This window comes from Rhinolophus hipposideros (assembly GCF_964194185.1).
Source record: "Rhinolophus hipposideros genome assembly, chromosome: X".
NCBI lineage: Eukaryota > Metazoa > Chordata > Mammalia > Chiroptera > Rhinolophidae > Rhinolophus > Rhinolophus hipposideros.
The window spans coordinates 117,478,509-117,493,323 of NC_138046.1; the positions used below are offsets into that span (position 1 = coordinate 117,478,509).

General features: G+C 36.6%; 2 protein-coding genes across 5 annotated transcripts in view; one reads left to right on the forward strand and one right to left on the reverse strand.

Moving 5' to 3' along the window:
• AP1S2 (adaptor related protein complex 1 subunit sigma 2) overlaps window positions 1–7,294 on the forward strand; it is a 30,424-nt gene extending 23,130 nt beyond the window's left edge. The window contains exon 6 of one of the 4 annotated variants that reach the window (XR_013992901.1): window positions 5,852–7,293. Coding sequence is in view for 2 of the 4 variants with exons in the window: in XM_081041771.1 (XP_080897897.1) it covers window positions 5,852–5,899 (48 nt within the window). In the remaining 2 variants the exon portion in view is untranslated. Of the gene's footprint in view, window positions 1–1,765; window positions 5,299–5,851 lie in introns of those variants that run through there. The other 3 variants (XR_013992902.1, XM_081041772.1, XM_081041771.1) reach the window with 3 other exon arrangements.
• Window positions 7,295–8,279: 985 nt separating this feature from the next.
• ZRSR2 (zinc finger CCCH-type, RNA binding motif and serine/arginine rich 2) overlaps window positions 8,280–14,815 on the reverse strand; it is a 31,493-nt gene continuing 24,957 nt past the window's right edge. The window contains exons 10-12 of the mRNA XM_081041761.1: window positions 12,940–12,995; window positions 12,071–12,180; window positions 8,280–9,925 (exon numbers count right to left, since the gene is read on the reverse strand). Of these exons, the coding sequence (XP_080897887.1) occupies window positions 9,408–9,925; window positions 12,071–12,180; window positions 12,940–12,995 (684 nt within the window). The 3' untranslated portion in view covers window positions 8,280–9,407. The remainder of the gene's footprint in view (window positions 9,926–12,070; window positions 12,181–12,939; window positions 12,996–14,815) is intronic.

A 14,815-nucleotide genomic window follows, 5' to 3' on the forward strand; every position in this document is an offset into this window, starting at 1 on the left:
GTTTATCATCAATCCTTTCCTTTCCTAAAGGTAGTAAAAGGTCTGTCACCTTTGAGAATTGTTCCTATAGAATTATTTGTTCTCTTTCATATTAACTCTCTTCTGGGGAGGAATGGCTGTGTACTCAGCCCTATTTGGGGAACTATTTCTCTCTTAATGGGCGTAAACTCTCCATGGTTGGTTTTTACACGGTGTGCTATAAAATTTAAGAGAGGAAACAAAAAGATTAAAAGCAATAACGTAAAGCCTTAAAGAATTGGTATTATTTAGGTGAAAGGTTTATTTGACAGGCTTTAAACTTTTCTTCTCTCCAGAAAGCAGATAATGCGTATCACAGCCAGTTTCATGGGGTGTAAGAAAGTGTACTAGAATATGTGCTGGAGTACTGACATGCATCAAAAAGTAGTAGGATATGTAATTCAGTTTATAATTACAATTTTGTCAAGTTTCTTATTTATATTTTAGCACTATCTGGAAAGTCTAATTACATTAAATCCCAAGGGATAGTCCCAATTACTTCATTTAACTAGTATTTTCTTAGGGAATTTTTTGCTCTTGTAATGACCCATCATTTATTTTTTTTACACAGAATATTGAAAGAGGTACATTGACCAAAAATAATTATTAAATACTGTGAATCACTAATGCCATTGGTACAGATATAGAATTCCCCTATGAAAATGAGAGTTATAAGAAAATGAAGCATTTGGGGGTTTGTTATTATTTTAACTTGCTGTTTAATTCCACTATAATCTATTCTGAGTAGGGGAAAAAGACAATTATCTCTTCAAACTGTTTGGAAATTATCTGAGGATTAAAATTTAACTGACTTTTCTCCTCAGATGCTTTTGTATTTAATGGTTATTGTGTAAGAGATGTTACATATTTTATTGAAACAGTTTACATGACTTTGTAGCCTAACATTTCAAAGTGCCAAGTTGAAGAAATGTTAAAATGAGGATATTTTAAAAGCACTCAAGTAAGCACTTTTGAACTTTTAAATCACAAGCCTTTTGGTGGGGAGATAATTTCTTTGAGAGTCTGATAATAAGTCTCAGGAAAATCTGTACATAATTTTGCCTCTAGTTTCAGAGGGTTCTTGGGGTCCCTAGAAATCCATCTCGAGATGCTTAACAAATTTGTTTGGAGAGTTCTTTAAAAATCTCTCTTGAGGATATTTAAAAAGTAATATCCTTAGTCTCAAAGACATAGTCTTTGGATATTTTTTTAAAGCTAAGTGAACTGTTGAAAACCTCCATTGCTACTTAAAATGCCAAATAGGTGACTACTTTTCGACTTTTTCTTGGGAAAGATTTTCCTTTAGGATCTGTAAGTGTTTCAGTCATTTTAGGATGTAATGATTTTCATTAAGGGATTAAATTCTTTACTTCATGTAATAAAATCCTGATGAACTTGAATACCGGAGGAAGGGAGTATTTTTCTGTTAACTCAGTGGTGACCAGATTACTTACCTGGAAAATCTTTTCAGTGTACAATGTATTATTATCAGTAAATACAGTGTTTAGGATTCTGTGGGATGTAGGGTCATCATTTTGATTATCATTATATACAATAAAGTTAATAACAGTTGAATCTGAACTGGACAGTTTAGAAGTTAAACCTCGGCCATAAAGCAAAGAACAAAAACAAACAAAAGTTTAAGTTTCAGTTAAGTTTTCTTTACTGTGCATTAAATATTCTAGAAATCTGATTGTGTCTGTCAGTTTGTATACTGTGTGTAAGAACATATGCATTTCTTTTGTAGCCACGTCATGAATATTTTAATGTCCCTGTGTACTAAATGACTACTCATCGTGTATGCAGAATTTCACAGAGGAAATAGAAAGCTGTATACTTATGAAAGAAAATATCCTCAGCTTGGTGACTGTCTTGTATAATAATGATAGATCATTTCAGAACCAGTACCTTTACAATTGTAATTTTTTTCCTGTTCCTATTCTTTCCTGTTTTATTTTCATTCTACATGTTACTTTCATATAGCTAATTCCTGCTTGCAACTGGTTTAATTTCTTCTTGAAAAAATATGACCTATGAATGTTTTGAGTAATATTTCACCTTAAACACATACATGTTATCATTTATGAACCATTTGATAATCTTGTAAGAGGACAACCTAGCAATTGTTACATTACCAAAGAAATTACAGCTGAAATGCTAGGTCTAAATAAGTAGTGCCATAATTATAGTGTGGTTTGATCTTCAAACGTTGAAAAAAGAAATGAAACTGTATTTAGTGTGACTGTATTACAGTCTATATGAGCTAATGTGTTCTAATGTATCACTAAAAAATCTGTACCATTACATCATATTTAAGGTAAAACATTCAATTTTTAAGAAAATTGTAATGCTACATTATCGAATCACATTTGTGCTACGTAATATCAAACAGTCCCTATAAGAACTATCAGGAAGCTATGTCAGAAAATCTCATCTGCAATATCTATTCACTAGTAAGTAACCCTTTGAGAGTATTAATACTGCATTTATATAATCAAAGTTCTCATACTTAGTTTACTTATATTTTACTAGTTATAGTTTCATAATGTTATCTCTAAATACTTAATGATTTGTTAAGTATGGTTTTTTGTTTTTGAATATTAAAACTAATATTGATCATTATTGTGTATGCTTTTAATAAAACATGCAACATATTTTATTATAAAAGGAAACGTACCAAATAATTCATTGTTTATATCTAGAGAGTTTAAAGCCTGAGTTAAGAAAGCTGTTATTAAACAATAATTCAAAAGAAGCTCAAAGTGCTTTACCATTGAAAGGACCGATGAAAATGTGTGTTAGGCAGTTGTGCAGGTCAGTCCTTGCCATTCGTGTTGTGTGCATTACATGTGAAGCCCCTGGCTGGGCTAGCAAGCGAGAAGCACAGCATCACACACTGAACGCATTTGCAAACGTGGGTCTTTCGTCTCCATGTTTTCCCTCCATGTCCCCCTGCCCCGCCCTGCAACATATTGTCTGGTTTTAATGCTGCATAAATACGCATTGTCTCATGCCTGTTTCTTTGGATGCTGTGTGCTAAGCTGTAACAAGTGTTGCTGCTTTTGTTACTTGTATACAGCTGCTTGCTTAAATTAGTATATTCGGAAATAGCTTTCCTTGCATGTCTAAAATAAAAATATTGCATGTACTTCGTCTCATGTGAATGACTTTTTTCTTCTCCATCCTTTTTGCTAATGTATTTTACATTTTAGTTTTTCCAGGTAATTTTTTTAATCGTGGTGAAAAACACATCACAGAATTTACCAGCTCACTCATTTCTAAGTGTACAGTTCAGGAGTGTTAAGCATGTTCACATTGTTGTGGAACAGATCTCACCCTGCCAAACCAACACTGCACCCATTCAACAACAACCCCCCATTCCCTCGCTCCTCAGCCCTCGGCAACCACCATTCTACAGCCTATGTTTCTGTGAATTGGACTCTGGCAATAGTTTTTTGTAGGTAATTTTGAGCTACAACTTCAGTGTGAACATGTGAAAATTACATTTTATATTTTAAACAATTCATTAAGAAGTAATGTACTACTTGTAACATCTCAAAGGAATAAAATGTGTAAATGATTCTTTGAAACTAGGCCTTTTAGAAGGACAAATATTTTATTTATTTTTAATTTATTGGGGTGACAATTGTTAGTGAAATTACATAGATTTCAGGTGTACAATTCTGCATTACATCTATAAATCCCATTGTGTGTTCACCACCCAGAGTCAGTTCTCCAGAAGGACAAATATTTTAAATAATGCATATTTGATAAGCAACATGGTTCTCTTCAAGAAATGCTGTATAAGATTCTAGGAAGTGAGCACATAGGGGAAATCTGACCAGCTCCAGGAAGTAAGATGGGGGATAGTTTTACACGCATAAGCTAAGATTAACTCTGGGATTCAACGTAAACATCCTTTTAATGAATACATTAAAGGTTGTGTGACATTTTAAAAAATTGTTTAACATTAAATGGAAATGATTATTTTAAATTGTTTCATTGAATATATATGTGATTCAGATGTCTTGCAGTGTATTTAATGTTCAAGGCTCAACATAAATGAAAGATTGGCTTATATCACTCTTGGAGTGGGACATCATTTCCATTAGACTGTTTTTAAAAATTATAACGAGAACACAAATAGAATAGGAACCCTTGTGCACACATCACTTAGCTTCAACAACCATCAGTTCACTTCTCTAAATACTTATTTCATCAACCACCAGCACCCCATTTTGCCTCGGCATTTTACAGCAAGTACTAGACATCCTATTTTTTCATCTTTAATACTAAAGGATGTATCCCTAAGAGATAAGTACCACACCCCCAAAATTAACAGTAATTCCTAATATCTTTTCCCTGGTTCAATGTTTCCTAATTGTCTGCAAAATACACTTTTATAATGTTAGAACCAGATTCCAAACAAGGCTCACATTGTATCTGGCTGATGTCTCCAAGTCTCTTAATTTTTAACAATTCCCGCTTTTTCTCTCCTTGCCATTTTTTTTGTTAAGTCACTTATGCTACAGACTTTCCTCCATTGTGTATTTAGCTGACTGAAATCTCGTGGCTATGTTTGTTTTCTTATCCTTCATATGTATTTAGATCTGTAGTCTGATTCGGTTGAGGTTCAATTTGGGGGGCAAGAATACTTCATAAAAAATGATGTTTTCCACCAATGCTGAATTTTACCCATTTTTCATTAACAAACATACTAAAAGGTCATAATGTGAACTTTACATAATAGAGAGTTGGTTTATAGTTTAGTACTAAATGCTACATACCTTCATTTAGACTTCAACTGTGTAATGCTACCAGCTAACTGATTTTTGAGCACTTTCTGGAAGTCAGGCACTAAGCCTATCTCCCTTAATCTCAACATGAAGGTAAGTACTATCATCCTTGTTTCCCAAAGAAGGAAACAGACCATAGAGTTTAAGGTTAACGTAGTGCTTTACATACAATTAGATCTGATGTATGGATTTGTGGTTTAATACAATTTTTCTTTTCCTTGTTTTGTGCTGTACCACAATTAGGATGCAAAAGTAAGTTATTATTGAATACTAAAAATTACATTGTTTTCCTCCATTAAAATATACTGTGCCTTTTAATTACAAAATTGTTGATAGTAATACCTGATATTTGATCTACTTGGTCCTTTTTTTGTGATGTGCAAAATCAGCTACTTTGGGAAATTTTTAAATAATTTTTTTTCTAGATATGCCTGCTTTGTCTTTCTTTGATGTTTAAAAATATGAGTATTGGTTGTTACAAAGTGCATTTTGTCCCAGAGCATTCTTTCTGTATGTTGCCTACACAGAAGCTATTGGTTGCCCTGGGGAGGTCTGGGAAGGTGAGTTTCTGAAGCCTTGTTGCTGGGAACAGTTAAGTCAAAAACTGAGTAAAAATTCAGAGGAAGACATTTCTGTTAAATACATGACCCAAGAAAAGCATGGAAAACAAACTTATGTAAAGAATCGTGAGAACCCGGGGTTTTCCTTGCTTTTATCTAGTGGAGGTTTTGAATTTTAACACTAGCAATGATGTCTTAAATTGCCAGTGGGTTTGACTGCTTTTTGTGTTACAGCAACAATGCCCACCCAGCACATTGGTAGGTAATCAATAGGTATTTAATGCATGCTGAAAATACCTGTGGTCTCCAATGTTCCGAGTGCAAAAGCCTACATCAGCACTGGCTCTAAGTAGTAGAATACGCCCATACCACTGATCTGCTTGTGTTCTCTGAAACTTGCACGTCCTTATGTGTCAGTTTCACCTTCTCAAGCCACCCCGGATCTGCTTACCAGAGTCTCACATTTTCCCTCCACAGGAAGCCGAAACCCCACGTAGTGTTCTTGAAGAAATTGGACTGACATAACTCTCCTCCCTTGTTGATGACTTCTTGTGGCATTTCACACTGTAGATGGTCACTGCCTTCATGTCCATGTTAGCTAATGGTGTAAGATGACGTCTTGTCAGTATTACTGTTTTGCTAAGCTGCTTCATTCAGGCCTACACAATTTTTTTTTAAAGGGAACTTTCATTAATCAATTGATAAGGGACTTAAATATGAATTAGAATGGTACAGAAAAAGAAAAGTACCTGGATATTTTAAGGGTTATAGATAGGTCTGTTTCTCTTAATCTGATTATGTATATCTGAAAATGACACAATCAGGCAATATACATTTATTACTGTCTTTGGCAAAGGAAACTTTTAAAACCAAAGACTTTGGTATATATGAGAATAAAGGGAATTGACAGCACATGTCAAATGAATGAAAATTTAACTATGTTGAAACTTAACCAAATTTATACCAAAGACCCTTATTACAAACTACATACCTTAAGACAAAGGGAATACACATGACTAAATTGGAATTATGCTGTTTTACACTAAAATGATTTCTTAGGCATTCCAAACCTGGGACGAGGAACAGAGATTGACTGTTTCATAACAGTGAGCATGTTTTCAGGCCATAATCATTTGGTCACTTAGTTGGATTGGTTTTGATGCCCCCAAATAAACTGGAAATGTTGACTTACCAGGAATTCTTCGTGACAGTATCTTACCTAAAACGTGTCAGTCTCTTCACAAAATGTTGGGTAAGTTGTTTAGAGCACGAATATTGCTTCTGGGAGGCTCGTCACAGCCAAATTTATTTTGCTTTCCCCTATTGCTTCCCTCCATTTAGAAGTGCTACAAACTTAGGGCAGCTTCCTGCCCTTCCACGGCACTGCCTAGTTATCAGAAATCTTATAAAGGCACACTACCTTTCATATGAAAATGCGAGTTGAATGAGGTAAAATGGCATTGGTGGGCCCTGTATTTTTTAAAGCTGTTTCGATGTCAGTTTTATACATACTTCTACATATGTAGGTGTCTTCACGGTTTACAATTTCATTTGTATCTGCTGGGCTGGATTAAGCTTTGTTGTGATTGTGACCAATATTCAGGCCACACGTGCACTGTATCACATCGCCAACTGTAATAAATGTTCAGCGTACACCACTGTAGTGTTTTTTATGTATCTCCAAAAGCTTGTCAAACTGGAGAGCTGCTGAAGGAAAAAATTTTAAGTTTTTTTCAGTAAAATGTTGAAAATTCACTTCCATTTGAATGTGGTGGTTGTTAAAAGCACACACAAGATAAACGCCAGAAGATTTAAGGAGTCTTCATATACTTCAAGCCCATTAAAAAATAATGTGGATTCTATGCTACTGAGAGCTTATCTACACATTTTCAATCAATAAATGCCGCTTTTAAAACCTTAATGCACTTGACTTTTCTACTCTTTCTGAATGAACAACTCCGATTACTCCAGGTAATCAAAGGTATTCCAAATGAAGTGTATCCCACTGCCAACCCTCGGCACCCCGTGAACTAGAGGTGCTAGCACACTCACCAAATGGACTGATATTTGCAACCACTGCCTCACGCAAGCCGCAAATAAGAGCCTACTAACTACACATGGGAAGTGTTACATACTACAACATGTACGGATGAGGAAACAACTACCATAAAAATAAGATGCTAGTCTGCTAACAAAGCTCCTTGTAGACTTAAAGGGCCTCCACTACACTATTTTATTCATTGAAAACAGGCCTGTGGGCTTCTGCTGACAATGCAGAGTTGGAATTTTTGAATCATAAATGGTAACCAGGTTGTAAGTTTAAAAAACTAATATAAGTTCAAGATGGACATTTATTAGGATAATGAACCAGTCAGTGGTTTAAAAATTGCTCCTTCCCTCTATACCACACTGCCTGTTAACACTTGGAAAAGTCACCAACATCGCATTACCTTGAGCACAAGCTGGTGTTTATCCACTACCCAGCTTTAAATACCACGTTTAACTGTGTGTCTGGCTTATTTAGGAAAATATTGAAAAATACTAAATTTAGTGATAATTCAGCATTAGTAAATGTGGTAGATAATTACAGGAAATTTTCAATCATTTTTAGGATAAAGCAGGCATTTAAAGTCTGGAACAAATCAATGTTTAAAATAAAATGTTTTCTGGGACACATACTTCCTTTTATAGACTACAGATTAAAGCACTCTCATTTTCAACAGATACCACTGAGAAATTCCAATGTTGAAGTCTCTATTCCTATTTCATCTCTGTTAACTTCACTATTTTGTATATTCTTAAGTCCTTATTTCCGAATCTCAAGTTGCCAAATGCTACTCTGAAATTCAAGATCGCCAGTATGTCAATGGAAAGGAAGTTACTAAGAAAATTAAAAATTCATGAGGAAGCATGGAAACATCTTTTTAATGATCTGAAATCTAAGAATATTTTGCCTTTAGCCTTTTTTATAGCATGTTCTCTGACCACTTTTTTTTTTAACCAGAACTGCTGTTAACACTAGGTGTATTCAGTGGCAATGACCCTAATTTTCCTGAAAATTACAAAAATACAATTTGCTTCTATATAAACTCTCCATACTATAAAAAAAGATGAACACCCAAATGGAAAACCTAGCTGAGGAGGGAGTACAAATATGGGGTAGAAGGGAGGGGGAAAAATTGACTACCCTTCAGTACTTTTCAAAATGAGAAAGTGAATTTTAAAGTAAAAAAAGTTGGTCAGCCACTGCATGTGGAAAAATCCAATAGAGTATTACTAAAGGGCAAACAACCACATTCATTGGCCATTAAATACAGAAAAAAGTGTTTGGCTTAGTCAGCGCATACAGAAATAAGCAGTTAAACATAAAATTTACCAAATTGGCAGATTAAAATAACGGTGTGTGAGAATAGCAAAAGTTATGATTGATAATTTTTTTGTAGTTTTCCTGGAGGGCAATTTGGAACTACTTCAGTATCCTTACCTCTTGATGTAATTTATCCTGAGGAAATGATCACAAATGCATGAAAATATGTAAGGAAATGCACCACCGGGTTGCTTATTTATAGCACGGGATTCTTTAATAGTGCAAAACTTCAAATAACTTAAAAATCCAACAACAGGGATATGGTTGAATAAATTGATAGATCCACACTATGCAATGAGTAAAAAAAAGGCATTAAGAATAGGGCTTGATGAAATACGGCAATGTTTTAAGTGAAAAAAAAGCACATTCAACTGTAGCTATATATGATGTTTGTGTAAAAAATGCACATCCATAAGAGAAAAAAGACTAATGCAATGCTCCAGTGTTAACTGGTTATCTGTAAGTGTTAGGATTACAAGTAATTTTCATATTTATACATTTTAGGTTTTCTATACTAAACACGCCAATTATAATAAGAGGATTTTAAAACGGGGTTCCAGGTTAGAGGGTTCTGCCAGACTTGCTAACCCATTTGAGCTCAGAGCCCTCCAACCAGATATGTAGCAGCCAAAATGAGATACTCACTTATTTCAGAGCAATAGCGGTTTATTTGCGTTTGGGACTCAGAATAGTTCGGTCTCTACTACCTGACCTCCTCCCACCGCGACTCCTGGACCTAGAGGGGCTGCGGCTGCGGCTGCGGCTGCGGGTGCGGCTGCGGCTGCGGCTGCGGCTATGGCTGCGGCGGTCCCGGTCCCGGCCCCGGCCCCAGCTGCGGTCCCTTTTTCTCCCTCTGCTTCGTGAACTGTGCCTTTCCCCACTTTTTGATGTGTGTTTGTGAGATTTCTTCCCCCTGTGGCTACTTCTCCTTTTTCTCTCAGTTTCCCCATTCCTTTTGTAGGAGTGGGCGGGACTCGGGCTTCTCCTCCTCCTGGGCCTGCTATAGTATTCGTCACGGTGGCCCATCCTCTCTCTCCTCTCGGAGTTCTTCCCAGAGGAGCCAGTCCGATCTGGAGACAGGTAGATGTCCCTGTTAGCCTCCCAAAACTCATTGTTGGGATTTCTGAACACATGAAGAAAGTTGCAGTGCTTTCCTCTTGGACACTGTTGTATTTCAAATAAACCTGCAATGGCACAGTAAGGAAATGGCATTTATTGCTGCCACTTTTATCCTTTTTAGATGGTACATTTCTGATGTTCGTACATTTCTGATGTTTGGGTGTAACAGAACATTTTCTACTGTGAATCATTTAAAAGGAACTTGCAATAATCTGATGTTACAGTTGTGGTTCCCAGATCTGAAAAATATTCTAATACTCTAACAAGTGGCATTTTGAAAGGTAACAAATCCGAAGTCTTAACTAACCAAATTACCCCGTTCCTCTAGTAGATTATGGTATGGAGTGCAACCAAGCAAATGGCGACCACATAATTGTTTCTAGGGTTCACAATCCCACTCACTGACAATGCAGATCCCCAATTAACACTAAAGCTGCAGCCCTCGGAGTCCCCTGTGGCAGCGTGCTTTCAGGGCATGCTGGTGGCAGGACAGAAACACTGGCCAGAAGGGAGAGCCTATTGTAAGTGGAGGATTTGGACTTTCCTTACACTTTAAGAAGATAGTCAACACTGGCCTAATGCTTTAATTTACCAAGTGCTTTTAATATGGAAGATTCTTGTCAAAGGTGAAACCTATTTGAACACCTTAGAGATCCTTTTGGGGTTTTCAAACATTTTTTTAAAAGCAGTACATTCCCCAAATATGTACAACAGTTAAAAGTGAAATACCTCCATACCACATACGATATACAAAAAGTTAAAATAGAGCAGAGTCCTAAATGTAAGACAAACTATAAAACTCTAAAACATACAAGTAAAATCGTCATGGCACTGAGCTAACCAATGGATTCTTAGATATGACACCAAAAGTACAAGCAAAAAAAATAAAGATAAATGAGATTTCACCAAAATTTAAAACTTTCGTGCTTCAAAGAAAACTATCAAAATGAAAAGGCAACCCCCACCTAATAGGAGAAAATGTTTGCAAAGTGTATCTGTAATAAGGGACTGGTCTATAGAATATACCAAGAACTTTTACAACTCAGTAATAAAAAGACATAACCTAATTAAAGTATCTGAATAGACATCTCTCTGAACAAGATACACAAATGACTAATGACAAGGACACGAAAAAAATGCTCAACATCATTATTTACTAGGGAAAATAACCACGTTGTTATTTAAAAATAACAAGTGAAATAGTCTCCTGCTTTGGGTGAGTCAAAGTCAAACTGAGAAGCACGTCACCAAAAAAACAAAACAAAATTAAAAAAAAACACCTCACCAAAATCACACTGGATTCCCAGAAACTGACAAAAGTAACTGCCTTTATGGAGAAAACAGTTCCACTTCTTTCAGCCCAAGCCTTTAAACTTAAAGTGTAATGGTTCTTCTGGTTTTCCAAATCAAGGAATTCTAAACTTTTTTTCCCCTCCTTCAATAAATGGTTTTTAACTGACAGCATCCATTAAGACCTGGTTGGCAACGATTCAGACTTTATATATAAAGTACAGATTTTTTAATAAGGTTTTAAACAGGCATGTGTAAAGCAAGGAAAAGTAAAGGGTCAGAGAAGTGCTCCCCTAAGGCCTGGAAAACTCCATCTCTTCGCTTCCGGGTACCTCAACAATAGTTTGGCTAAGCCCATCCGATAGATATCAAAAGAGAAGGAGGCCATCAAAATTGTTGGCTATTCAAAGGACTGACTCATTTCCTGTCGATGAGTCAGCCTGACTGAATGAGCCCTCACCACATCATACAAAAGCACGTATTTCAAGTAAGGCAGGGAATGTTATAGGTAATATTTTAGGTGGCAGATAACCAAAGATTCATTAGGAATAAAGATGGGGGAAAAAACATAGCTCTAGTGAGGCGAGCCAATGAATAACAAACACCTCTGAAACTGCAATAAGGATGGCTTCCCAAAGACACATCTCAGGCTTCCTGAAGTGTCAGACACAGAGCCCAGGAATGAGGATGAGAAGACTGGAATTCTAGCCCCAACTCTGTCACTGATACACTGTGACCTCAATCATCTCATGCATAAAGTGACCCGCAAGGTCTGTTACAGATCTTAAATGTGATGTCCTTTATGTCATCGTTTTGGCTCATCTACTGCATGAAGTAAAAGCTATGTTTCACCCCTGTCAAAGACTGTCCCTTTATGTAACAGTGGAACAACTGGGGAAAAAAATCATGTTGTATTTTACCACAGATTGCCATTTTCCACCGGGTCACTGGGCAGAATTCACATTGAAGTTGTCGTCCTGCATACCATCGTCCGTTAAACAGAGAAAGGGCCGCTTGGCATTCTTCTTCCCTTTAAACCACAAATTAAAGGCTGCAGTTTACAGTAACGTTCTAATATGTAGATGAATCCTGTTGTTAGTTAACCATTTTATTAGTTTATTGTAGGACCACCAAGCTCACTGGTTCCGTACTACCCAGGGAGTACCCATTAGAGCATTCAAGCTCCTGAAGCTCACAATCTACTTAGGAACCCTCTTACTAACCCTCTGAGAGGTTCTCATGTATGGAAATAGGCTTGAGTCAAAGCTTCTTAAACCAAAAGATTGGCCTCTTAAGAATGCAGAAGTGTCTTCCATTGTCAAGGGCCTGTTCTTCCTTGGCTAGGACGGCTGTTCTCCTTATTACAGTGGCTCTTTTAACCCATGAGCCATGGCACAACCCCAGCAAACAGCAAACTGAGCAGAAATGATGCACTAGCTGTACACTGAGAACATTTGGAGCTGCAATTTCTTGCTCTTTCGATTTATACTTTTCTATTCTCTATTCTAGTTATCCCTTTTCAGCTTGCATTTTAATTATTAAAATTATATAAGTAAACAAATAACTATATTGCAAAAGGTTAAAAACTTTGTCAAGTATACAAAGAATGAAATACAAAGGTATTCATTTCAAATCCCTTCTATATTTCTGTATCAGCTCTTAATATTCGCATTTTTAAAACTACCATGCATATGAAAGCTACATTTTCAGTGGAAAAATCCTGGATGTCAACATAATCACAACACTACTGTGACAGAATGTGAGGACATTTTATGTTCGGGATACTTACGATTGATATTGAACATACACATTGCCCCTCAGATGAGGTTCCAAATTGCAGCTGACCTAGGGGGCAAGAAAGAATTCTATCATTAAAAAACAAAACAAAACAAAACTAAGGGAAAGAAGCCCTCTATAGTCATCAAATGCACTCTGTCTGGTCAACATTACCAAACCGAGTGATCAACTGAAGATCTCAAAATCGAGATACTACCCCACTCTCACATCTACTTAAGGCATACTTCAGCATATATGGGTATGTGGGCCCCAACCATCTGATCCCTGTTGGTCTAGACTCCCCCTGCCCCCATAGATATGAAATGTTTACATATACATAAAATTACAGAGAACAGAAATCAGCCCATATATACACACACCAGTTAGACTTCACACTAACATTTTCCTTTTTTGACTGAGAATGTTTAAATGTGTAAAACACTAAAGACCCAGCTGAAGTCCTTCCATCCTATTCTCCCCCCTCCATCCCATAAACGAACACTATTCTGAGGTTAGGAGTATCCTTTACATTCCAAACAGAAATACACACACATGCACCCAAATATCCATAGCTATATGCACACACAGAAGCACATATACACATATCATGTGTGTGCCATAAAGTACATACGTGTTATGAGTACACATACAGACATGCATATATTATGTACATATGGCCATAAACATATTTATGAATACATATGCAAAGAAACATGTATAAACATTGAGAAACCATGTATAGCACTGCTTTGTATATTTTTAAATTCTACATAAATAGTATTTATTCCACCTTCTTTTTCCAAGATGTAAGCCCATAAACTTAATGACTCATTTGAACTACTGTATACTGGATATATCAAATTACCACATTAATTTATCCACTCCTCTGAGATAGCCAAGGTGCTTCCAATTTTCATCAACAAACCGTGCGCAGTCAGCACTCTGGAATACGTGTCTGGGTGCACAGATGTGTCTAGTGTGCACAGCTGTAAGTGGTGTGCTGATCTGTAGGTGACAAGTACCTTTAACTTCACTAGGTAACGACAAACTGCCCTCTGAAGGGGTTTTACTACTTCACACACCTCACATGGTAGTAAGAGAATTGGTCATTTATTACCTGAAAATATTTTACCTGAAAATGTGAATCATATCTCATTTTAATATGCAGTGTTCCTCTGACTCCTTAGGGTGAACGTCTGATCATTTGCCTTCAAAAATGACACATCTGATATGGTTTTATATAAAGGTATAAAAAGGTCCTCAAATATTCATACTAATGTTTAGCTTTTATTTTCAAAATAAATCTGTAATTTTAGAAATTTATTCCCGAGTATTTTTATTAGCACATCCAAAAAGAGGCAGGATCCATATTGACCAGCAGTTCATGCCACCGACCTTAGAAGGAGGCCACCTCAACAGCGCCCGGGACCTTAGAGACCGCTTAAGCCAGTGGTTCCCAAGGACCCATTATTAATTTTTCATGATGAATCTGATCTTTTGGAAATTTTCCTTCTAAGAATTTACTAAACAGCTTTCCATTCATAATCATGCCAATATGATTAACATGAGCTTGGCTGACAGAATTCTAACCAAAAGGGAAATAAATACACCGAGGTTAGTGGGTGGCTTGCTACAGATAATGGTGATTTCTACCAACCAGTCTGAAGTTTCGAAAGTGGTTCCACCACGAACTTTACGGAGCAGTATAATGTAGGGACCCCACGAAGGAAACCGCTGATGTTCTCAAATCCCCTTACTTTCGAAATGAGGAAAAGGCACAAAGGGGTAAGGTGACACGGTCGAGAGCGCAGGCCTAGACAAACCGCACTGACTGCGTTGTGTGTGGCCAGGCATTGCTGCTTTAGTGTTTACTGCTTGTGCTGAGAAGT